The sequence below is a fragment of the Corvus hawaiiensis genome, chromosome 29 (assembly GCF_020740725.1).
Source record: "Corvus hawaiiensis isolate bCorHaw1 chromosome 29, bCorHaw1.pri.cur, whole genome shotgun sequence".
NCBI lineage: Eukaryota > Metazoa > Chordata > Aves > Passeriformes > Corvidae > Corvus > Corvus hawaiiensis.
In genome coordinates, this window is record NC_063241.1 from 2,615,207 (window position 1) to 2,639,662 (window position 24,456).

The 24,456-nt window shown below is 50.6% G+C and overlaps 2 protein-coding genes across 6 annotated transcripts; both read right to left on the reverse strand.

The window, feature by feature from the left end:
- Positions 1–3,869: 3,869 nt before the first annotated feature.
- LOC125318423 lies at positions 3,870–6,979 on the reverse strand. Of its 2 annotated transcripts, none has more exons than XM_048289114.1 (2): positions 6,878–6,979; positions 3,870–5,145 (listed from the first exon to the last, which is right to left on the reverse strand). In XM_048289114.1, the coding sequence occupies exon 2, from the start codon at positions 5,122–5,124 to the stop codon at positions 4,195–4,197; it is 930 nt and encodes a 309-aa protein (XP_048145071.1). In that variant the 5' UTR covers positions 5,125–5,145; positions 6,878–6,979; the 3' UTR covers positions 3,870–4,194. The 2 variants fall into 2 exon arrangements, with proteins under 2 accessions (XP_048145071.1, XP_048145072.1); XM_048289115.1 differs by having other exon boundaries at positions 3,870–5,683; positions 6,878–6,909.
- Positions 6,980–10,863: 3,884 nt separating this feature from the next.
- On the reverse strand, positions 10,864–15,210 carry LOC125318417 (keratinocyte proline-rich protein-like). 4 transcript variants are annotated; one of them, XM_048289106.1, is made up of 3 exons: positions 15,105–15,210; positions 12,303–13,442; positions 10,864–12,059 (listed from the first exon to the last, which is right to left on the reverse strand). In XM_048289106.1, exons 2-3 carry the CDS (start codon positions 13,420–13,422, stop codon positions 11,833–11,835), a joined length of 1,347 nt encoding a protein of 448 aa, XP_048145063.1. In that variant the 5' UTR covers positions 13,423–13,442; positions 15,105–15,210; the 3' UTR covers positions 10,864–11,832. The 4 variants fall into 4 exon arrangements, with proteins under 4 accessions (XP_048145063.1, XP_048145062.1, XP_048145061.1 ...); XM_048289105.1 differs by having other exon boundaries at positions 10,864–12,129; positions 12,292–13,442; positions 15,105–15,194; XM_048289104.1 differs by having other exon boundaries at positions 10,864–12,453; positions 12,508–13,442; positions 15,105–15,191.
- Positions 15,211–24,456: the final 9,246 nt, after the last annotated feature.

Consider the following 24,456-nt stretch of genomic DNA (forward strand, 5'->3'; position numbering starts at 1 on the left):
TTGTATTTTTTAAACGTCATTCATTTTTTTAAATTTTCGTTTTTAAAAATTCTATCTAATTTTCACTGGTTTTTTTTTTTAATTTCATTTCACTTGGATTTTATTTTTTAAAATTTCATTTACTTCTTTCGTTTTATTTTTAAAGAAATCATTTAATTTTTCATGTTGCTCTTACATTTTCATTTCATTTTAAAATTTCGTTTCTTAAATTTTCTTTAATTTTTTATTTTAACTTTTAATTGGGTTTTTAAAAATTATTTAATTTTTAATTCTATTTCTTTTAAATTATTTAATTTTTTTTTAGTGCTCCTTTTAAATCAAACTCCCGGCTCAATTCCAGCTTTTCCTCTTTTCCCCCCTCAACCTTCCCAAAAAACCCCACCCTGGCTCTATCCACTCCACAATTCCATGATTTTCCATCCCTTCCCGGGATGATTTGTTTATCGCAGCCTGCCCAGCCCTCGCTGGGATAATTACCCAGAGCAGATTCCAGAGCCTGGGATCGCTCCCGGCTCCGGATCCGCATCCGGAGTGGTTCCTTCCCCCTGACAGCTCCAAAATCTGTGATTTCCGTGCCATCCTCCCGGAATTCCTGGGAAAATCCTTCCTCCAGGGACCTCCAGATGAATTCCAGAGAGCCGAGAACTCCACAGGGAATTTTGGTGCCAAATTTTTTTTTTTCCCTGGACACTGAATCCACCTTTTTGTGGAATTAATTCCAGAATATATCCTGGGATTTAACCTGTCAGGGTTAAAAGCTGTGGGATGTGGATGATTCCCGATAAAAATCCCTTCATTTTTGTCCCTGGAGGAACCCAGGCTCTTCCAGAGGCTCCTTCGGAGGTAGGCGTTGGGTGAAGTCACCAAATTCCTGTTTCTCTCCAAAGATTCCGCTGGAAAAGTCCAGGGAAATCCCATTATTTATCTCATGGGGTTTTCCATGGAGACCAAATGCTCTTTGCAGAGAATTCCCAAAGTTTTTGGGTGGGAAAGCAGCAGAATTGGAGTTTCTTCTTCCCAAAAAAATTGACTTTTGCACCAAAGAAATTCCCTGGCCGGCTGGAAACTGGGGAGAAACAACTTTTTAGGGAAAATGAGCTCTGGTTTGGATCATTCTGGCAGGAAAAGAAGGAAAGAAGATTTTCCTCCCTTTTTATCCCATAGAAAATAGATTTGATGTATGAATAATAAAATTTTGGGGGGAGTAAAAAAGGAAAATCTCAGGTTTTCTCCAATTTTTGGATGAAAAATATGGATAAAATGTTACTGAGCATCCTGATTTATGGATGACCTAACCTTTAAAATCCCTTCCATCCCAAAATATTCCATGATTTGGTGACAAACTCATCCAAATCCCACCGGAATTAAAATCAAAGCGACTTTTAAGCTGCAGTTATTTATTGTTAATGAATAACAACATTCCAGCAGATTTTGGGGGGGGATTTTAACAAGAATTCCAATCACCATGGATACATTTTTAAGGCTGCATTCACCCCAAATATCCAACGAAACAATTCCCAGCAGAGAATCTCCCTTGGAATTTTTGGAGCCACAGAATTCCCGTGAAGTCCCAGCTCGTTTTCCCCAAATTATTGAACAGAGGTGCGAGGGACTTACCAAAATTCCAGGAAGGAATCGATGGGAATGGCCGGGGGAGCCCTGAATCCTTGGAGTTTTATAAGAACTCCCGAACTTCCAGGAAGCTGAGGCAACCTTTGGGCGCCAGGTTTTAATTGCCCTCCCCTCATGTGTAATAATCTCAATTACTTTTAATTGGTTTGGGGTTGTTTACCCGCGTTATTCCATTTTCCATGGGAATTCCTGTTATGTCCCCCAGGGTTCCCTTTGGGTTTTTGCAGGAAAAGTTCATTCCAGAGGTGATTTCGCCATTTCTGCCTGGATTTCCAATCCCGGGGTGGTTTGGGTGGGAAGGGGATTAAATCTGATCCCATTCCAACCCTCTTCCACGGGCAGGGACACTTCCCGCTATCCCAGCTCGCTCCAAGCCCAATCCCAAATTTCCTTGGGCTGAAAGTGCCTCAAGGGAGACTTAAATAAGAGGAAAAATTGTAATCCTGTGGATGCTGGAAAATGGATGAATTTCATGGGGTTTTGCTGATTTTTCCGAGGATTTGGGTGGATCCTCGGAGCTGAGAGAATCCCGGAATTCCGGAATGGGTCAGGCTGGAAGGGACCCTCCTCAAAGCTGGCACGGGACTTTTGGGATGGCTCTGGAATATCCCCACTGAGAGGGATTCCAACATTCCCTGGCCAATCTGTTCCGGTGCTCAGGGATGAAATTCTTCCCTGTGTCCAGCTGGAAATTCCTGGGAATCAATTCCCACCCCTAGAAATTCCCCCAGGATGAGCTGGAGCCGCTTCAGAGCCAGTGTTGGGGTGATTTTTGAGGAGGAATCGGTTGTTTTGCTTCAGGAATGTGCAAACCACCTGGAGTCGGGCTGCAGAACAACATCCTGTTTATCTGTGGAAGAAGCACTTCCATCCAAGAGGGAATATTCCAGAGCTGCTCCGAGCCCTGAGGAGCTTTTTCTGGGATAATTTGTTATTTACATTACGAGGATAAAACACTTTGCATGCATAAATTGCTCGTGAATATTTCTGATAGGTTTTGATATCCCCTCGGTGCGTGGGAACCTCATTATCGGGATTATTTCCCTCATCCCGCCCCAAAAGACAATTCCAGGTTCTCACGGAGTTTTCCAAAAAAATCAGCGTTTGAATTCCTCCTTCCCAGTTGAGGCTGATCCCATCGAGCTCTGCAGATTTCTGGGAATATGGTGAAACTCCTATTTCATACCCTTTGATAATAATTCCACGCAGCTCATGGATCTCTTGGAGGCTCCTGCTTGGAGCCTTCCTCCTTAAAACCAGCAAAAACCTCTGGAAAAATTGGAATTTATTTATTTTATTCCTGTGCCGCTTAAACAGCAGAGCATCCAACCCCCCCCCCCCACCCCCCCCCCCCCCCCGAGAGGGAACTCATTTAAACCTCCCAGTTTTCCTCGTAGGAAGGAGAATCCAGCAAAATTTCCGTTTGATTTCTGGAAGCGGGGAACTCCTTTGGGAATCGGGAATGGGAATTTGGGAATGGGATGAGGATGGAATTCCTGCCGCGCTTCTCCTCTGTCGCCACCAGGCGGCAGCAGCGCCCCGCGGCACTTTTGGGGTTCCCCGTGGCCTTTTCCATCTCTCGTGACCTTACCAGGGGCAAATCCCACCGGGAAAAACCTCTGGATGAGGCAGGGAAAGGGCAGCGGGAGAGGCCGAGGATCGTCCTCACGTGGAGAGAGCGGAATTATGGCACAATTCCACAGCTTTTTTGGGACAACGGGTTTTTATTTCGTCCTCTCAGCACAACTCCCTTATCGGAAGCCAATCCACGGAATCAGAAGCTCAGATTTTTACAATTCAACCTTTTCCTGCTGGTCCATCCCCTCTCCCCCATTTTTTTTTTCCTCCTGCTGGGAGGAAAGGCTGAGGGAATTGGGAATGTTCAGCCTGGAGAAGCTTTGGGTTGACCCCACTGTGGCCTTGCAGGGCCTGAAGGGGCCGCAGGGAACATGGGGAGAGACTTTTTCCAAGGGTCTGGAATTCCAGGAAAAGGGGGAACGGGTTCAGATTGACGGGGGGAAGTCCAGGTTGGATTCTGGGAAGAAATTCCTGTGAGGAACAGCATTCCCTTCCCACAGTAAACCCGTGGTAGTGAACGCAGCCCTAAAATTGGGATTATTTCCCTTATTTTATGCAAAGGAGTGGTGTGACAACAGGGACTTTTTTTTTTTTTTTCCCAGAAGCAGGAATTTAAAAGAGTTTAAAAGACGGAAAATAAATCAGGCAGAGAGCAGGAATCAGCTGCAACCTGAGTTTAATGTGAGTGGCACAACCAGAGTAGAATTGATCCCACAACAGTAAAAACAGGGTGCAAACGTTGTCACGAAGGCGCTGGGTGGAGGTTCCAAGTGGCTCAGAGCTCCTCAGCCTCTCCCCAACACCTTCCTGGTGCTGGAAAATCCGAATTTGGGGTCAAATAAAACAGGGGATTCACTCTGTGAGCTTAACACGGGCACGATAAGGGGTAAAACCAGGCTTGGGGGGTAGGACTGGGAATGGAGGGGGGACCCCCCCGAGCCCGCAGCTCCATCTGCTGAGGGATTCCAGGCTCCTGCTCCTCCCTCACCAGAGACACTTGGAAGCGCAGCGACTTTTCTTGGAGTGCCCGGAGCGCTTGGCCCCCGCCGAGGACAGGCGGGAGGGGCGCGGGGACGCGCGGAGGTGGGGACAGCGGGACTTGCTCAGGTGCTGCGCGGAGGAGCTCCTGGCCTTGGTCCCCTCGTGCAGCAGCGAGCCCTTGGCCACCGGTTTGTGCGGGGGACACTCCCTGGTCTCCTTGACGGCCACACCGCTCCGGGCGGTGCTCAGGCGCTGCTCCGAGGAGTAGCCGGTGACGCATTCCTGCGTCGGGTACCCCTTGGAGCAGCGGTGCGGGGCGACACCGCCCAGGTACTCCTGCAGGAAGGAGTGGCCGAAGCTCTGCTGCGGGGGACACTCGGTGACCCCGCGGAGGGGCAGCGAGTAGCCGCTGGTCAGCCCCGGCGGCGGGCGCAGCTCGGCGCAGCGCGAGGGGCACTTGGCCACCTTGTGCGAGCGGCACTCGCCCCGGCAGGACGCCGAGGAGCGGATGCCGCACGGGGGGAAGCGCAGCCGGCCCGGCTCGGGGCAGCGCGGGGCGCAGGGCGGGAGGCTCCTGGCCACGCGTTTCTTGTCGCCGCGGGGCCTCTCGAAGGCCGGCAGCGTCTGGGTGAGGCCGGCGCCCCTCGGGACGGGCTCCAGGCGCGGCAGCAGCCGCGTGGTCTCGCAGGGCTCCGGGTAGAGCAGCACGCACTTCTGCACCAGCGGCTGGCACGGCACCAGCGACACCTGGGTGGCGGCGGGCAGCGCTTGGGGACAGCTGTGCCAGCGCGGCACCGGGCTCTTGGTGATGCTCAGGGGGTGGCAGGTGTTGGCGAAGGCCTCGGCGTGCGCCGGGCACTGCGGGAGGGTCTCGGTGATGAATTTGGGGCCCGGCAGGAGCAGCGGGGTGCAGCGCTCCCCGGGGTAGTGCATGGCGGAGCGGGGCCCTCAGACCTGCGGGGGAGAGCAGAAAAGCAGCGATTTGCGGGATTTTTTGTGATTCAGCATCAAAACTCGCCCACGCCCCGCTCTCCTCACGGTCAGTGGTTCGAAGCGGGGTGTGTTTAGGAGGGGACCGAAAGTTCTGTCCTCAGCTCCAGGTTCTGCTCTCAAGAGGCTGAAAAAATCCGGAATTGCAGCTGAGGAGGTTCGTGCCACCTTTCAGACCTCGGCACTTCCCCCTCCTGAGCTGTTCCGTGACTCCCCGAGCACCTCCGGGCCCTCCCTGGGTCACCCTTTCAAGTTGAGCTCCTGCGAGATGAAAGAGGAGCCAAAATTACGGGTGTGGCCACCCAATAATAGCCGGGTGCGGCCCCAAAGCCACGCCGAGGGTGAGGAGAGGTTTGGGGCTCTCTGGAGCTCAGGTGTGACCTATCCGAGCTCCGATCCCCCAGGGATTTGGGGCCTGGAATGGGGCAGGGGCAGCTCTGGCTCCCTGTCACAGCAAATCCCAGGTTTTTTAGGGAAACGCAGCAGCATCGAGTCAAAACACCTGGGGGAAGGAAGGCAAAATCAAGGTCAAATCTCAGCTTGATGAAGGGATTAAATATCCCGGAATCCCAGAAGATTCGGGGTTGGAAGGGACCTCAGCCCAGCCCTCCTGCCAGGACGGTGTCACCCGGAGCAGGTGACACGGGTGGGTTGGGAATGGCTCCAGCTTCACTGATTTGGGGAGAATTACACCCAATAAAGCAGCCCCTGGGGCCGCACCAGGGCCCTGGTTTTATTATGGGACCCCAAAATCCTCTCCTAAAACCCCCGCGAGGGTGAACCCCCGCCCTCCGCCAAGGGGAGTCCGGCTGAGACCCGAAAAGAACCAGGTGGCACAAGCAGGTCCCCATTTTCTCCTCTGAAAATCTCTCCTTTCCTTGGAAATTGTAGGAAAAACCGTCCCAACTCCAGAAACACGCCAGTTTTAGGGAGTTTCCCCAGGTTTAAACAGGATTATTTTGACCAAAAATCGCTTGGTTCCAGTATTTTTTGGAGAGTAAAGCGTTAAATTCAACAGCTGTGAAAAATAAACCTACATTTTCTGAGCACCCCTAATGCCGATCGTTCCAGGATTTAGGGTTTCATCTTCCCAAATCCCATCGCGCGGGGTGTCCCAAACCAGGACAATTCGTTATCGCCACAATCAAACCAATCATTGTCCAATAAAAACAATGCCGGGAAAACAATGGCAGCAATTACCGCAACAGCTGAAGCTCATTAAGACAAAAATCTCTTAATTAGGGGGATTATTTGCGCCTCCCACTCATTTTTAGGGGGGTTTAGCCGGGAGGTTTTAGGAATTGGGGGTTTGACAGGTGCAGGCTTGGCTGGAGAGGCCTGATTTTCCCGTCTGAAATTCCGTCAGCTCTGGGCTCTGGTCGGAACAAAAATCCCTTTGTTTAAAATTCCAGAAAAGCAGCAGCAAATTCTTTTTCCCTCACTTCTTTTGGAGGAGCTGCCTCGGCTCTTCCAACTTCACACCCGATCCCCGCCGGGATCCAGCCCTTTATGGAGCCAAATCCTACCGGAGAACACAGGAAAAGACCCCACAAATCCCACTCCTGCCTCCACGATCCGCGTGGAATTTCTTCCCTGTTTTTCTTCAGCGCAACTCCAGCCGGAAGAGCCGTGCATCCCAAAAGGCTGGAGGGATTAAAATCGGAATTTCAGGAGCTCCTGTGGAAGCCGGACTTACCCAGGTCATGAGGGAGAAGAACCGGAGAGAAGTGTCCGGGAAAGGCCCGGGATGGCCGGGCTTTTATGGAGCCCGGGAATGCCCCAGGGAATCGGGGAGGTTGGGTTTGGGTTGGGTGATGCTTTAATTGCATCCCAATCCCAGCCACGTGCGGCTCGGCGCTCCCAGGGATGTCCTGGATCACCGGGAGCTCCAGATCCCAGAGGTTGGACCAGAGAAAAACCCCAAGGATCCTCAGGGATCCCAAATCTGCCGTGCCCGCCCCATGAAATTCCAGCCAAAACAGCCCTTTCCACCCCAAAAAAAATCCCAGTGGAGCCCAGCCAAGGGAATGAGCAAGGAATTCCTCATTCCCATGGGAGCTGCAGGCAGAAATCCCTTTGAAAACGCCGTCCAGGAAGGACTCCGGGCAGCCCGTAATTACTGGGACACGCGGATTCCTTCCCGGGAATCCAGGGAAGAGAGCGATCATTAGGAGCCAGGAACCCTTTTGGGACAGCTCCCAAAAATTCCCAGTCACAAAGGGGCCGGTCGTGCCCCGAGAGGTGACGCTTTTCTGGCACCACAAAGAGGAGAAGGGACCAGGCTCATGCCAACCCCAAAATTCCCATTTCCTGCTCCGTCACTCCCTTTGTTCCCTGTTTATCCCACAAAAACAAACCCCAGGGAAAATGAGCAGGGGCAGGGTTGGGAATGGCGGCTGGGAACGCGTTTTGGGAGAGTCACTTCTGCACGAAGGAAGAGCCTGGAATTTTCTTAGTCCCTGGAATTCTTGGGTTTTTATGGTCCCTTTAATCTGAATCCGACGCTTTTGGATTCCAGGGATTCGGGTGAGGTGCCTGGAAAAGAGGGGAATGTCATGGAATATCCTCGTCAGAAGGGGCACGCAGGGATCGAATCCAACTGCGGGCCCTGCACAGAATTCCCAGAATCCCACCCCGTTCCTGGGAAAACGCTTCTGGAGCCTTGGGAATGCGGCCATTCCATAGGGACCCTGGTCACCCTCTGCGGGAAGAATTTCCCTAAAATCCCAAACCTCCCCTGAGGTGAAATAAGTGAATTTTTGATGGAGTGAGCGGAAAATCCCATATCCATAGGAAGGATCCGCTGGGATCCTTTCCCCGGCAGCTCCCAATGGACACCGGGATGGTTTTTAGGTGATTTTTGGTGGATTTGGCAGTGCCACATTTACGCTTGGATTCCACATTTTGAAGGATTTTTTTAACGTCAAGAATTCCATGATCGGAATATTTGGATATTGGAGTATTGGAATATTGGAATATTTGGATATTTGAGTATTGGAATATTGGATTTTTGGAATATTGGAATTTTGGAATATTGGAATATTGGGATATTGGAGTATTGGAATATTGGAATATTTGGATATTTGAATATTGGAATATCAGGATATTTGAGTATTGGAATATTGGAATATCTGGATATTGGAGTATTGGGATATTGGAATATTTGAGTATTGGAATATTGGAATATATGGAATATTGGAATATTTGGATATTGGAATATTGGGATATTTGAGTATTGGAATATTTGGATAGTTGGATATTGGATTATTGGAATATTTGAATATTGGAATATTGGAATATTGGGATATTTGAGTATTGGAATATTGGATTATTTGTATACTGGAACATTTGGATATTTGAATATTTGGATATTGGAATATTGGAGTATTGGAATACTGGGATATTTGGAATATCGAGCTCCAAATTACGGCCCACGAACTGAATTTCCAGTGTTATTTTCTCCTTTCCCAGAAGCCTGGAGGCATCCCCGTGACTTCCATTTAATTTCCCAGCTCCATAGGAAATTACAGGGACACGGTGCCTCTTTTCCAGGTTGATCCCAACATTCCAAGGGCTGAAGGGAGGAACCCTGAAGACAAATCCCGACTCCAACCTGGATTCCTCTCACTTTTATGGAGTTTCCCTCCCCTGAACAACAACAAACTTTTTAATGCTGAATTCCCTGACCTAAAATCCCAGGAATAAACAGGCGTCGGAGCATGGATTAATCCCGGTTTTATGGGCTCCATGATCCCAATTCCTTGGGAAGCTCGGGATCAAGGAGCCTCCAAGAGCTGCTAATTCCCGGTTGTGTGTGCCCAGTTTGGGCGAGCAGAGCATTAACACCATGACCTAGCATTAAAAATGTCCTTAATTAGCATCCAAATGCCCTTAATTAACATTTGCGAGGCCCTTTCATCTCCCGGAGGCTCCTGGGACATTGCGGGGGGGGGGTCATTATTCCCAATTAAACACTGAGGAAACTGAGGCACAACTGAGTCAGAGCCAGGGCCAGGCTCCAGCACAGCCCCCTCCAAAACATCCCCAAATCCCGGTGACCCCAAAACCTGGGATCCAGCCCCCCGGGAGGATTTTTCCAGATGATTCCATGGGAAAAGCCACAAGGCCACCCCGGGATGGGACAACTCCTCCAAAGGTGATGGAGGGGCCGGGAACGTTGGGAATGTTCAGCCTGTGGAGACCTCAGAGCCCTTCCCAGGATCTGCTGGGGTTCCAGGGAAGCTGGAGAGGGACTTTTCCTCAGGACAGGACACAGGGAATGGGGTCAGAGTGACAGAGGGGGAATTTGGGTGGGATTTTGGGATGGAATTGTTCCCTGTGTGGGTGGGGAGGCCCTGGCCTGGGTTATTCCATGGATTCCCCACCCCTGGGAATGTCCAAGGCCGGGCTGGAGCAGCCTGGGACAGTGGGAATGTCCCTGCCCATGGAATGGGATGATTTTGACATCCCTCCAACCTAAACCATTCCATGATTTCATCCCTCAGTTTCGGGGGGATCCGGAGGGTTGGGTCATGGCACCATCCCTGGCTCGGGGGGCGGCCGGAGCAGCACATTCCCTGCTGGAAAAAACCCCCAAACTCCCAGGAGAAGGCAACCCCCGGGATCTCCCAACACTTCCAGGAGCTCTTGGACAACTGCAGGTGGCACCTGGAGGTCACCGAGCCAGGGAGGGGCAGGACAAGATGCGGGACAGCGTCCCCAGCCCGGGCACACCCTCCTGTCCCCGCGGGCACCACCCGTGGTCACCTCCCGAGCTCCTCGGGGTGAGCTCCTGCTCCTTTTCCTAATGATGGGGCTCATCCGCTGCTTTTTCCAGCCCGGATTTCACTGGATTTAATAAAGAAATATTTAATATTTAATAAATATTTCTTATTAAATAAATATTCCGTATTTAGTATTTCACGTTAAAGAAATATTTATTATTAAAGAAATATTTATTATTGAAGAAATGTTTAATATTAAATATTAAATAAATATTTCTTATTAAATAAATATTTAATATTAAATAAATATTTCTTATTAAATAAACATTCCATATTTAATGTTTCACATTAAATAAATATTTATTATTAAATAAATATTTATTATTAAAGAAATATTACTATTGAAGAAATATTTAATATTAAATATTTAATATTAAATATTTCTTATTAAATAAAGATTCCATATTAAATAAATATTTCTCATGAAATAAATATTTCTTATTAAATAAATATTTATTCTTAAATAAGGATTCCATATTAAATAAATATTTCTTATTAAATAAATATTTATTCTTAAATAAGGATTCCATATTAAATAAATATTTCTCATTAAATAAATATTTAATATTAGAAATATATTTATTCTTAAAGAAATATTTATTCTTAAAGAAATATTCCGTATTTAACATTTCATGTTAAAGAAATATTTCTTACTAAATAAATACTTATTATTAAAGAAATATTTCTTATTAAATGAATTTTTATTATTAAAGAAATATTTAATGTTAAATAAATAGTCCATGTTTAATATTTCATATTAAAGAAATATTTATAATAGTATTAAACATTTCTGATAATAATAATAACACGATTTATAACGATATTCAATTAATATTGAATAAAAATTCAATTAAAAAACCACCAAGAGGCAGAAAACCAAGATTTTAATCAGAGGTCAGACAAGAATGTTTATTTAAGTTTATATCTATTTAAAGTATTCATATATTTCTGTACATAAAGTTTGCTTTCAATGCACATCTTCAGCGTAAAGAATTTAATTGATTAATTACCTTTATAAGGAAACATTTATAAAATAATCCTGCTACAGCTTTCAGTGTTATTTCGAAGAGTTTTCCTTTCAAGTTGTGGTTTTTATCTTGATTAAGGGATAAAACATTGGCGTGGAATGTTTCAGCTTTGTCCCGCCGGGAATTCTTGGGGAATTCTTGGGAAATTCCTGCTTGGGGATTCTGCTGGAGTCAAAAAACGGGAATTCTGGCCACATTCCAAAGGGAAAGGGCTCTCCTGGGCTGGGATGGTCCTTTTCCACCTGAATTTGAGGAATTCCCTCTCTGTGCACTGGAAAAGGTCTGGAGTCTCCCTCTCTGGGGATATTCCAGAACCATCCCATGCTCCGGGATCACCCTGCTGGAACAGGGAATTTGGACCCACCCTGGTCCCTCCTGACCTCGCCCATCCTGGGATTCTGAGGGAATTTTATCCCATTTCCTTCAGAAATTCACATTTGGCTTCCGAGTCCAACCCCGGATGTTCTGGAAAGCTCCGAGCCTTGTGGAATCCAACTTAACCGGAACATTCCCTCCCAATTCCAGGAAGAAACGTGGAGCTGGGATCTGGAGCAGTCCTCCCGAAGCTGTGGAGATCTGGACTCCTCAGACCTTTCTATTCCTTCGTTTAATATGATTTTTATTGCTTAAAATCAGGATTTCTTGGAATTCGGTGGGAATTTCATCCCATCCCACCAACGCCTTGCGGCAGATCAAGGAAAGAACCAGAGGCACCCAGAATGTCACCACGGAAAGGGAGAGAAACGCTGGGAAACCGGGATAACGCCGATGGGAGCGACGGGAGGAGATAAAGATCCCAAATCCCGATTTCCCAGGGATTGTCCTCGTCCTGCTCCCTGTCACCAGGGCCACTTGGGAGCCGAGCAGTATTTCTTGGAGTGGCTGGAGATCTTCACTCCACCACACTGCTGGGGGACACACTTGGTGGCACTTTGATGGGTGACACTCTGGGTCCCACACTGCTGGGGGACGCACTTGGTGGCACTTTGCTGAGGGACGCACTTGGTGGCACTTTGATGGGGGACACAGATTGTCCCATACTGCTGGGGGACACACTTGGTGGCACTTTGCTGAGGGACGCACTTGGTGGCACTTTGCTGAGGGACACAAACTGTCCCATACTGCTGGGAGACACACTTGGTGGCACACTGCTGGGGGACACAGGTTGTCCCACACTGCTGAGGGACACACTTGGTGGCACTTTGATAGGTGACACTCTTGGTTACACACTGCTGGGGGACACAAACTGTCCCATACTGCTGAGGGACACACTTGGTGGCACTTTGCTGAGGGACAACCTTGGTGGCACTCTGCTGAGTGACACTCTTGGTGGCACACTGCTGGGGGACACAGATTGTCCCACACTGCTGAGGGATGCACTTGGTGGCACTTTGCTGAGGGACACACTTGCTGGCACTCTGCTGAGGGATGCACTTGGTGACATTTTGCTGAGGGACACACTTGCTGGCACTCTGCTGAGGGATGCACTTGGTGACATTTTGCTGAGGGACAACCTTGGTGGCGCTCTGCTGGGTGGCACAAACCTCCCCGCTCTGCTGCTGCGGGACACAAATGCTGGCCCCGCCGGTGTCACACTGCTGCGGGACACACTTGGTGACACACCTGCTGTGCCACTGCGGGGGCACGCAGGGGGTGACGCTCTGCTGCTGCTGCTGGGGGACAGGCGCTGTCACCCACTGGTAGGAGACGCACTGGGCTGCGCGCTGCTGGGGGACACAGGTGGTGACACACCTGGGGACACCCTCCTGGGGACAGAAGGTGCTCACACGCTGCTGGGGGACGCACCTGGTGGCGCTCTGCTGCTGCGGGATGCCTTTGGTGGCATACGGCGGCCGCGGCACGCAGGTGGTGACACACCTGGGGACAACCTTCTGCTGGGGGACGCACTCGGGCTGGGGCACCCGCAGCTGCTGTGGCACGCACTGGGTGACACCGGTGACACCCGCGCCGCCCGTCACGCGCTGCTGTGGCACGCACGTCGTCACGCACCTGGGGACAATCTTCTGCTGCTGGAGGACGGGCGGGCACTGCTGCGGCACCTGCAGCTGCTGTGGCACGCACTGGGTCACCCTCGCCTGGTGTGGCACGCACCGGGTGACACCGGCGCCGCTGGTCGCGTGCTGCTGCGGTGGCACGCACGTTGTCACACGCCTGGGGACAATCTGCTGCTGCAGGAGGCGCTGGGGCACACAGAGGGGTCCGCAGAGCTGCTGGGGCACGGCCTGGGTGACGCTTTGCTGGTGGCACACGCTGGAGGACATCGCCCGCTGCAGGGGGACGTGGCCGAGCACGGCCTGGGGGATGCAGGTGGTGGAGTGCCACTGCTGAGCCGGGAAGGGGACGCCAGGGGACAGCGCCGCGGGGTGCTGGTAGAGCGGAGGGAGGTGCTGCTGGAGGTAGCAGGACATCTTGGGGACACTCGGCAGGACTGGAAGGACACGGACGGGGTTGGAATGAGGTGGACTTTGAGGTCCCTCCCAACCCAACCCATTCGGTGACACCTGAGGAAGCCTCTGGTCCCCCAAACCTCAGGGACACGTCCCAGCTGTGCCATGGTCCCAGCACAGGTGGGAGGTCTTGGGGACATCGTGGGGACACTTGGGCAGGACAGGAATGACACAAGCGGGGTTGGAATGAGGTGAATTTTAAGGACCCTCCCAACCCAACCCATTCAGTGACACCTGAGGAGGCCTGGACAGGCGAGTTCCTCGCAGTGCCCACACCTCGGGGACACGTCCCAGCTGTGCCACCGTCCCAACACAGCCCCAGCACCACCTGAGGGACCCAACTGCTCGTTTTTAACTCTGAACCACGGCCCGAATCCAAACTGGGGACACCTGGGGACACCCAGCACTGAATGTCCCACCAGAGTGACGAGGACATCGCTGAAGATCTGACTTGAAGGCACTCAATATCTTCTCGAAGCCCTCATGGTCCCCTGTCACAGACTGTGACCCCCTCCCCGTCCCTGGAGCTCCACAGGGAGCTGATTTGGGATCTCAAACTGATCCTGGAGCTGCTTTCCATCCTTAAATCCAATCCCCCATCCCTCCCTTCTCTCTTCTTGTGGCCTCCCCGTGATGCTTTGAGGAGAAATCCCAGCCCCAAGGAGCTCTGAACCTCTGGCCACCTCTGCCACAGCTGGAGAGGCCAAGGCCACCCAGGGCAGGGGTTCCCAGCTCCCGCCCCCCAAGTTCAAGCTCGTTAACAAAGCAAAGTTAATTAAAGGGGATTGAGACCACAACGGCACCAGGCTGCTCCCAGCTCTGCTGGGATTGTGTGGCCCCACACAGCAGAGCTGTGTGGGCACTCCCCAAATCAAACAGCCCCCAAATTAATGCAAAACCCCCTAATTAATGAATGAATTTAATGAATGAATGAATTAAAACAAACTTCTCTCGCTCCCAAATTCCCCTTTTTCAGCAGCGAATCGGGGATTCAGATACTCAGCAGCGAACACCGAGAGTCCCCTCCCAGTTCCAACCCATCGGTTTGAGAAACCTCTCCCAAATAATCAGTTTTTATACGGAAAAATCGGGAATGAATCTGAATTTGGTAATCACGGAATCCCAGAGCGATTTGGGTTGGAAGGGACATTAAAGATCAACTCAACCCCTGCCATGGGACACCTTCTGCTGTCCCAGGTGGCTCCAGCCCGGCCTTGGACATTCCCAGGGATGGGGAATCCATGGAATAACCTGGGCCAGGGCCTCCCCACGCTCACAGGGAACGATTCCTTCCCAAATCCCAGCCAAATTTCCCCACTTTCACTCTGAACCCATTCCCCCTTCTCCTGTCACTCCAGTCACTGATGGAAAGTCCCTTTCCAGGCTCCCTTCTTGCAGGGAATATTCTCCTTGGAAACCACCAATCCCACCCCAAAACGAGCTGGCATTTTTTCCAAAGCCACCCCGGATCTCACCAAACCCAAGTCCCACTTCCAAACCCTGTCCAAGATGACCTTGGACACTCCCCAGTATAGGGAATCTTCCCTCAGCAACCCAATCCAGCCCATCCCCACTCTCAGAATAAAGAATTCCCTCCTAATTCCCCATCCCAGCATCTCCAGAGGCTCAGGAACTGGACTCACCCAGCTCCTAGGGGTGGGAAGAACTTCCAGAGGTGACCAGCGCGTCCCAGCTCCGGGAGAGCTTTTATAGGGCCGCCGGAGGTGCCTGGGAGCTGCCAGGGCCCCATTAACTCCCGGCCCTCCTGGAGTGAGTCGGAGCCGCCGACTCATCCCCGACAATGAGTGGTTCCATGTCAGCTTCCCAGAGCGCGTAATTACCTCGGGATAATCCCGCCTGGCACGGGAAGCCTCGATGGCATTCGGAGCGGCAGCCCCAGCCTCGGGCTGTGTTTGGGGAGTGAAGCCCTGGATGTGTAGGAATGGCTTTCCAGGGGTTTTCCCATCCCTGGAGGTCTCACGGGGAACGATTCCTTCCCAAATCCAACCTAAATTTCCCCTCTTTCATTTTTAACTCGTTCTCCCCTTTTCCCGCCGCTGCAGTTCCTGATGGAAAAGTCCCTCCCACCATCCCTGTGCAGGGAATGTTCGTCCTGGAAACCACCAATCCCAGCCCAAAATGAGCTGGCATTTTTGCCAAAGCCACCCTGGATCTCTCCTTGGGAACGGGATGGGGTTGTCCCAATAATTTATGGCTCTGTTGGATTTGGGACAGGTTTTCCATGGGCTTCTCCAGCTCCATGGTTGCCTCTCACCCACCCCACAATGCCCGGATTTTGGGGGTGTTTGGGCAGGTTTTGGGCAGGGATTTGGTTCCACTGAGGGAAAACAGGAGAACAAATCCCCCCTTGGATATGTCGTTAGCCAGCAAAATCTTCATTTTTTAATTAAAAACCTCAAATTCTCTGCCCTCCCTGAGGTTCCAGCTCGGTGTTGATGTCACCAGGGCCGGACGTTGTTTTGTCCTGGTCCCTCTCAGCTCTCCTTGAGATCAGCAGGAAGAAATCATCCCACAGCGCTGAGCAGGAAGGGTCTGGATTCGTTCCTGGACTCATTCCTGATGGAGAATTCCATAATTAAAGGAGCATTTCGCCCTCTCTGCTTCTTCCCCCATGTGGGGCACAGTTACCCGGGGGCTCCCAAACTTCCTGATTCATCTCCGTGGCCGAATTCTTCGGGGCCCTTTCTCCCGGCCACAAAAACCACCCGGGCGGGGCCATTTCTGCCGCTTCACAAGAAACCACATTTTTTAATTAAAAAAAATTCCAATACTCAGGCCCTGCCCCCCTCCCTGTGGGTTTGGGCTCCGTGTTGGTGTCACCACGGCTGGGCATTATTTTGTCCTGGTCCCTCTGAGCTCTGCTGGAGCCAGCAGGGACAAATTGTCCCTTTTTGGGGTCATTTTGCGTCAAAATGAACCCATCAAAGCTCCGAGCAGGTTTTGAGTGACTTAAAAAATTCATCTCTGGGTTTTATGAGGATTTATTTGAACCTGTGTGAGATAAGGAGTTGAATCACCGAGAAAGTCCCACGTGGTTTTCGGAGGAAGTTTATTTTTGGGTGGCAGCTGAGCTGGTTGTGCAAGGGCTGCCACCCAAGCTGGCTGTGCCTCACCTCTCCCGGTCACCTGAGAGTCACCGGGTGCCACATTCCCGCTGCTCCGGGGGCAGGTGACAGCCTCGGGATCCTCGTGGGGACACCCAGAGCCAGAGGTGACAAAAAGCTCCGGAGCTGATAAACTTCCTCCAGCCCCGTGTGACTTCCCCAGTCATTCAGTTCTTATCTCACACACATAAAAAACCTCTAAAACCAGGAATTATTTTAAGTCACTCAAAACCTGCTCAGAGCTTTGATGGGTTCATTTTGACACAAAATGACCCCAAAAAGGGACAATTTGTCCCTGCTGGCTCCAGCAGAGCTCAGAGGGACCAGGACAAAATAATGCCCAGCCGTGGTGACACCAACACGGAGCCCAAACCCACAGGGAGGGGGGCAGGGCCTGAGTATTGGAATTTTTTTTAATTAAAAAATGTGGTTTCTTGTGAAGCGGCAGAAACGGCCCCGCCCGGGTGGTTTTTGTGGCCGGGAGAAAGGGCCCCGAAGAATTCGGCCACGAAAATGAATCAGGAAGTTTGGGAGCCCCCGGGTAACTGTGCCCCACATGGGGGAAGAAGCAGAGAGGGCGAAATGCTCCTTTAATTATGGAATTCTCCATCAGGAACAAATCCAGGAATGAATCCAGACTTTTCCTGCTCAGCTCCACCTGAACCACAAGAACGGGGCTTTGTTGTGGCTCCTCTCCCACGGGAATCATTCCTTTGATGCGAAGCCACGATTCCTGCGTGGTTTTCAGCTCCAAATGTTGGAGGTGTGAACCTCCCTTTGACCAAAACAAGCAGCTCATGTTTCATATTTATGGGAACAGAAATTATAAATAAATATTGGTTTTATGAATTTTTATAGAAATAGATGTCTATTATTTTATATTATTGTTTTATATTATTATTTTATATTGTTATTTTATATTATTGTTTTATATTATTATTTTATATTATTGATTTATATTATTGTTTTATTTTATTGATTTATAATATTATTTTATATAATTACTTTATATTATTTTATATTGTTATTTTATATTATTGTTTTTATATTATTGTTTTATATTATTACTTTATATTATTATTTTATATTATTGTTTTATATTATTATTTTATAATATTATTTTATATTATTGTTTTATATTGTTATTTTATATTATTGTTTTATATTATTATTTTATATTATTGTTTTATATTATTATTTTATAATATTTTTATATTATTGTTTTATATTATTATTTTATAATATTATTTTATATTATTGTTTTATACTATTATTTTATCTTATTATTTTATATTATTGTTTTATACTATTGTTTTATATTATTATTTTGTATTATTATTTTATATTATTATTTTATATTACTATTCATACATTATTTCTATTACTTTTATCCAGGTCTGGACACCAGCAGGAATTTCCACCTGGAAAAGGCAGCCAGGCCTCCGAAGGAGCTCCCCAGGGAGGAATTCACGGAGTGGGGATGATTTTACATCACTCCAACGCCCCGGATCCCACCTTGAAAATTCACCTTTTTTATCTTCTCTCTCCTTCTGTTCTGCTGCCGAGTTTCTATTTTTTTTTGGAGCAGGGAGGGAGCTCTGCATTCCTGGGGCCTTGGCTCATCCTCCAGAACCTCGGCTCCTTCTCGATGCTGATTCATTAAAGGCAACGTGGAGGAGCCCCAAGGTCCCACCCGGCTCCTCCTCCGGGGTTTTTTTTTTTGACCTCCCTCCTTCATCTCCTCCGTGCCAGGGCTCTGCTTAAGCTCCTTTCCTCCACCTTCACCTGGCGGCGGCTTCCAGGTGGAGTCAGGTGTGTTAAAAAGGGTGGAATTCCAGGATCCCTGAGGCTGGAAAAGCCCTCCAGGATCAGCGAGTCCAAGCTGTGCCTGGTCCCCACCTGGACACCCAAACCAACATCCCGGGATCCCTCGGACACCTCCAGGGATCCCTCGGACACCTCCAGGGATGGCCACTCCAACCCTCCCTGGACAGCCCCTCCCAAGGCCTGGCCGCCCTTTCCAGGAGGGATTTTCCCAAATATCCACCCTGAGCCTCCCCTGGCACAGCTCGAGGCCGTTCCCTCTTGTGCTGGCCCCGTTCCCTGCGATCAGATCCCAAATCCCCCCTGGAAGAGCCCCAAATTCCCGCTGGATCCCCCTTTTCTCTGGGATGAGCCCCCCCAGCGCCCTCAGGGTTTTCCATTCCCTTCTCCTGCTGCTCCAGCCCCGCTCCCAGCTCCAGCTCCAGCCCCTCAATGTCCCTTTTCCACGAGGGAACACGAGCCGAGTGTCCCCAAGGAGCCCGAGCGTCCCCAGCCACCAGAGCGCAGCATTGGCCCGCACAAGCCGCTCCTGCCTCTGGAAAATCCCTTTGGATCCTCCCCCTCTCCCTCTCTCTCTCTCCAGGAATAGTTTAAATTTTGGATTTGCCTCAGCCCAGCCCCTTTTTCGCCGCTGGATCCGGGAGGAACCCGAGGCACCAGCGCGGACTGGGGTGTCCTGCTGGGAATCAGCTCCCTGGAGAAGGAGCCGGGGATCCCGGGGGGCAAAACCTGTCCCAGACCTGTCCCAGGCCTGGGGGGGTCCTGGGGCCATCAGGAAGAGCATTCCCAGGAGATCGGGGAGGGATCCGCCACCCCCCTGCTCAGCCTCCTGCTCCCGCTGCTGGAAAAGCTGGGAATGTTCAGATCCCAGAGGCTCTCCCGGGATCTGCAGGGGCTCCGGGGAAGCTGGAGAGGGACTTTTCCTCAGGAACCGCAGGGAATGGGGTCAGAGTGACAGAGGGGGAATTGGGGTGGGATTTTGGGAAGGGATTGTTCCCTGTGAGGGTGGGGAGGGCCTGGCCCCGGTTATTCCATGGATTCCCCACCCCTGGGAATGTCCAAGGCCGGGCTGGAGCAGCCTGGGACAGCGGAAGGTGTCCCATGGCAGGGGTTGGAATGAGATGATTTTTAAGATTCCTTCCAACCCCACCCATTCCATAATTCCATGGTTCCTGAGCTTCCCAGGATCCAGCCGATTCCTATAAAACTCCCGTCCCTGGCTGAGCTTCCCGGCTCCCAGGAGACGCTCGGGGCTGAGTCAGGTCTGGGACTCTGCTATAAAACCTCCCCCATAAATCCCCCAAACTCATCCCAAAGCTTTCTCCATGGTTTGTGCCCCATTTTCGGATTTCCCAGATTGTTCCTGAGAACTCCTGTGCTGCTCCTTGAAAATCTCCTCCTGATTCCTGGCCTAAACTAATTCCCGATTTCTTCTCTGCTCCTTGAAATCCTCTGCTGATTCCCAGCCTAAATTTAGTCCTAATTTCTTCTCTGCTCCTTACAAACCTCTGCTGATTCCCAGCCTAAATTTAGTCCTAATTTCTTCTCTGCTCCTTACAAACCTCTGCTAATTCCCAGCCTAAATTTATCCCTAATTTCTCCTGCAGGGCTCTGATTGCCTCACTCAAACCCCACAACTTTTCCAGCGGCCGTCCCATCAAAGAATCCAATCCCCAATTGCTTCATTCCCCCTCCGGAGCTCGGGAATGACCTCATTGGAGTTCAGCCTTTCCCAGGTTTTTCCAGGACCTGTTGGAAAAGTGGAGCAGCCTTGGGGTCACCCAGGGAGGAATTGGGACACAGAGCCACGGTTCAGCCTTCCCTGACCTCTTGGAAAAGGATAAAATCCCTTTTTTTGGAGTATCAGCTGCCTGGTGCTCCTGGTGCCGCAGGGAGGTTGCCAGGGAGCCTCTTGGATTTGGACCAAAGTGGGGTTTTTTGCTCCCGAAAAAGTGGGTTCAGGCCCTGAATTGGAATTTTTTTACGAGGATTTGCTGCCTGCTTTATTTTTGTGGTTGTTCCGGGCAGGATTGAAGCCATGGAGGTTGAGCAGAACATCTGGAAAACACCTGGGTAACACCAAAATTCCATGTTTCGGGTGTGGCCAACACAGAAAATCCTTAAAAATGGGGAGTTTTCCCATCTAAAATCAGGGAAAAACACCAGGGCATTCCTGGAGCTGATGGATGGGGCGTTGGGGGGGAGGGAAAATGGCGCTGAAACGCCACAAAAAGCTGAGCTTTGAGAAGTCACCGGGGTTATTCTGACCCTAAAGCCAGACTTAACCTCCCCCGAGCCTGGCCCAGAACAAAGAGCTCCTAATTAGAGAAACCAAGAGTTAATTAAGCAATAAAACCCTTTTAGGGTGAAGCAAGAGGGACCCGGCTGAGGAGTTGCATTCTCATTTTGCCCTGAGCGCTGTAAAATCGCCCAAATCGGGAATTTGCTCCTGGCTGGACTCATAATGAGAGAAGTTTTCTTGTCTGCAGCTCGTTTGCAGCTCTTTAATTACAAATCGGAGCGTCTGAGCCGCTCCTGGCCGGGTCCTTGCTCGTCCTCTCACGTTTCCTTTGGTCCCTGCCCTCCCCTCCCTGGCCCGTGCCCGGAATCCTGGAATGGTTTGGAATCGTGGAATGGTTTGGAACCCTGGAATGGTTTGGGCTGGAAGGGACCTTAAAGCTCATCCAGTTCCAGTCCATGTGCAGGGACACGTTCTCCCATCCCAGGTCGCTCCAAGCCTGGTCCAGCCTGGCCTTGGACACTTCCAGGGAAGCCACAAAAGCCCTGAGAGTCTCCAAATCTGCCCCAGACCGATACTGGGAGATCCTGTACGTGCTAATTAAGCCATCCAGCAGGTGCTAATTAAGCCTTTGTCTCGTGAGATGAGTTCACGCCGATGTCCAGCCCAGAGCGGTGAGGGACACAATCGTGGGGAACGAGATGGGCGGGGACCAAACCCTCCTGAGAGCCCCGGGCGAGGCTGGGCCGGTTCGGGCACTCCTGAGTCACGGCGGGGCCTGAAATCCAGCGGGGTAAAAGTTCCCGCGGAGCCTTCCCTGTGTGCACAAAGGTCCTGGATCCTGCGGGGAAAAATCAGGGAGAATCCACGGGGTCCTGAGGGAAGCGTCCTCACTCCCAAAAAAATCCGATCCCTGCACAAAAATCCCCAAACCCTGGGTGGCAAAAACCTCAAGGAGCATCCATGGAGTCCTGAGGTGAGGGCTCCTCGCTTCCCAAAAATCTGATCTTTTTTTGGTTTTGGAAAACGAAGCAAAAAGCTCCAGGATCCTCGGAGACACGGAGACACCTCCATGATATCCCAGCTCAAGCTGCCCGCTCCCGACTGGAGCTGCTGGAATAACTGCTGGGAATCTGCCACGCCACCTTATCCGGAAGGTCCCTGATAAGCTCGGGATTTGTGGGACCTGGAGCAGCAATTCCCATCCAGGAATGCTGGGCTTGGGCCGGCAATTTTCTTCCCTGTGGTGTCGCGAACCCTGGAATTAGTGGGATTTGGGATGGACTGGGAGCTCCACGTTCCCTCCGTTCCCTCACGTTTCTCCCGTCGTTCTCCCAAAGGTCTCGCTCCGGCGGATTTCACCGCGCCGCTAAAAATAGATTTTGTGCAATTCCCGGGGATGGGAAAAGCAATTCCACCTCTCCTCCGGGAAAAGCATTCCCTCCCTTTCCAGGGGCTGACTCCGGAGCCTGTTTGGGCAATATCCGTCACTTTAAGGTCAGGAATTAAGGAATATCCATCATTTTTGTGCTGAGGTTGCTGCCCAGTGACCTCCAGAGCGTTTCCAGACTGGATCCAAACCAGTTGAAGGTCAGGCTGCACCTCCTGATCTCCAGACAGGGTTTAGGATTAGGTTTAGGTTTAGGATTATGTTTAGAATTATGTTTAGGATTAGGTTTAGGATTAGGTTTACGTCTCTCCCTCCCAGCTGTGGGAAGTGTTTGTCTTTAATCCCTGGACGTTGCAAGTCCAGGGTTTAAATCTGGCACCGAAATATTCCAGAAATCCTCCGGAGTTGCTGAAATAGAAACGTCCCAAGCCCGTGGAGGTGTCCTGTCCCTGTCCGGGGCTCTGAGGGATGGAGAGCACCAAGCTCCGACCTGGGGAGGAGAATTCCCTTGGGAACGTTGTACAGAAATTCGGGTGGAAGGTTGGAGGTGATGAAACTCCCTGTCCGCTCCCAAACTCGGCTGCTCCAGCCTCGCCGGGCCAAAAACCGGGATCAGGGAAGGGTAAAATTGTGGGTTTGGAGAATCATGGAATCACAGAGAATTGGAAAATCATGGAATTAGAGGATCACAGAATGATAAAATCATGGAACGATAGAATCAGAGAATTGTGGAATCATAGGGAATGATGGAATCATAAAATCAGGGAATCAGAGGATCACGGAATCATAAAATCATGGAACAGTAGAATCAGAGAATCGTGGAATCATGAAATCAGAGAATCATGGTGTCATGGAGTCATAAGATCATGGAATCAGAGGATCACGGAACCACAAAATGATGGAATAATAGAGCCAGATGATCGGGGAATCGTGGAGTAATAGAAACATAAAATCATGGAATAAGAGAATCAGAGAATCAGAGAAAATCAGAGAATCATGGAAAGGTTTGGGTTGGAAAGGACCTTCAAGGCCATCCCATTCCAACCCCTTGCCACAGCCAGGGACAATTCCCACTATCCCAGGTTGCTCCCAGCCCCATCCAGCCTTTCCTCGGACACCTCCAGGGATGTGGCAATGCTGAACCCCAAATTTTTAAGGCCTTTGATCTCCTTCCCTGCATCTCCCTGTGGGAAGGGCAGAATTGCAGGAGCTTATCTCGGTTCCCGTGCCCCGACAACCACGAGGCTGCCTCGAAAGCAGCCGGGCAGGTCTGGGAAGTGCCCTAATTCCAGCCTCCAGCGTGGCTCCCGCTGGAATTGGCACCAGCGGAGCAGCCAGGAAGGCCTGAGTCAGGATTTGGGCTTGGGCTGGGGTATTCCCAAAGCTGGAGACTAAAACCGAGCCTATCCCAGAAGGAAACAGCAAGGCAGGACCCAGGGGGAAAACGGGAATTGCACGGATGGTGCCGCTCTGGGAGAAAATTCCGGAATTCCGGGCATCCCGGCCTTGTGCTGCCAAAGGATCATGGAGGGAGGAAGCTGCTCCTCACCGGGAGCAGCAGCTCCCATGTGCTGCTGCCCAGGAATTGCGGGAGGTGACGTGGGACCAGCTCAGCTTGTTGGAAGTGATTGCATCGGGATCTCGGTCTGATAAAAGCTCCGGAAAAGCCTCGGAGAGGGGCCCGGGAGAGGCCCGGCACCACCAAAGGTGACGAAATTCCTGTCTGGGTGGGACACGGCGTCTCCAGGGAGGGAAATCGTCTTCCCCTCACAGCTCCGTGTCCTGATGGCTCCTGGAGATTTGAGGGATTGGGATTGGATTTTCTCAGGGGTTTTCACTCCATAAATGTGGGGATTTTTCCCCGGAATATTCCTTAGGGAATGCACTGCGCACGTGGAGTTCCCTTTGTTTCACATCTAGCTCGGAACACCTTTTTAGACTCCATTCTGGAACTCCGTGGGGCCGGTTCCCAAATTCCACTTGGGTGGGAAAAATCTTGGATAGCGTTAAAAATCCCTGGAGATAAACTCAGTTCCCTGCTCCATCACATTTGGGTGGGTGGGAGCTGAATCCCTGTGGACAATGAGACTTTTCCAGAGAATTCCAGGATTCTCGAGGTCGGAAAAGCCCTCCAAGATCATCAAGTCCAACTTCTGATGGATCAACACCTGTCCAGCCAGCCCAGAGCCCTGAGGAGTGTCCAGGAATTCCTCGGACACCTCCAGGGATGGCAACTCCAGATCTCCCTGGGCAGCCCCTGACCACCCTTCCCAGGAGGAAATTCCTGGAACTTCCAGGAAATTCCTCCCAGTGATTCCAAACTGAACTGAAAGTTGAAGGAAATCCATGAAGTTCTTCCCAGGAAAACCCATCCCTGGTTTTTATAATCCCAATAAAGCCGCTTCAGAGGATTCATT

What these genes read in the sequence shown, in the direction of transcription:
- LOC125318423 (XM_048289114.1), bottom strand. Translation starts at nt 5,124, where the DNA reads ATGCACTACCCCGGGGAGCGCTGCACCCCGCTGCTCCTGCCGGGCCCC.
- LOC125318417 (XM_048289103.1), bottom strand. Translation starts at nt 13,422, where the DNA reads ATGTCCTGCTACCTCCAGCAGCACCTCCCTCCGCTCTACCAGCACCCC.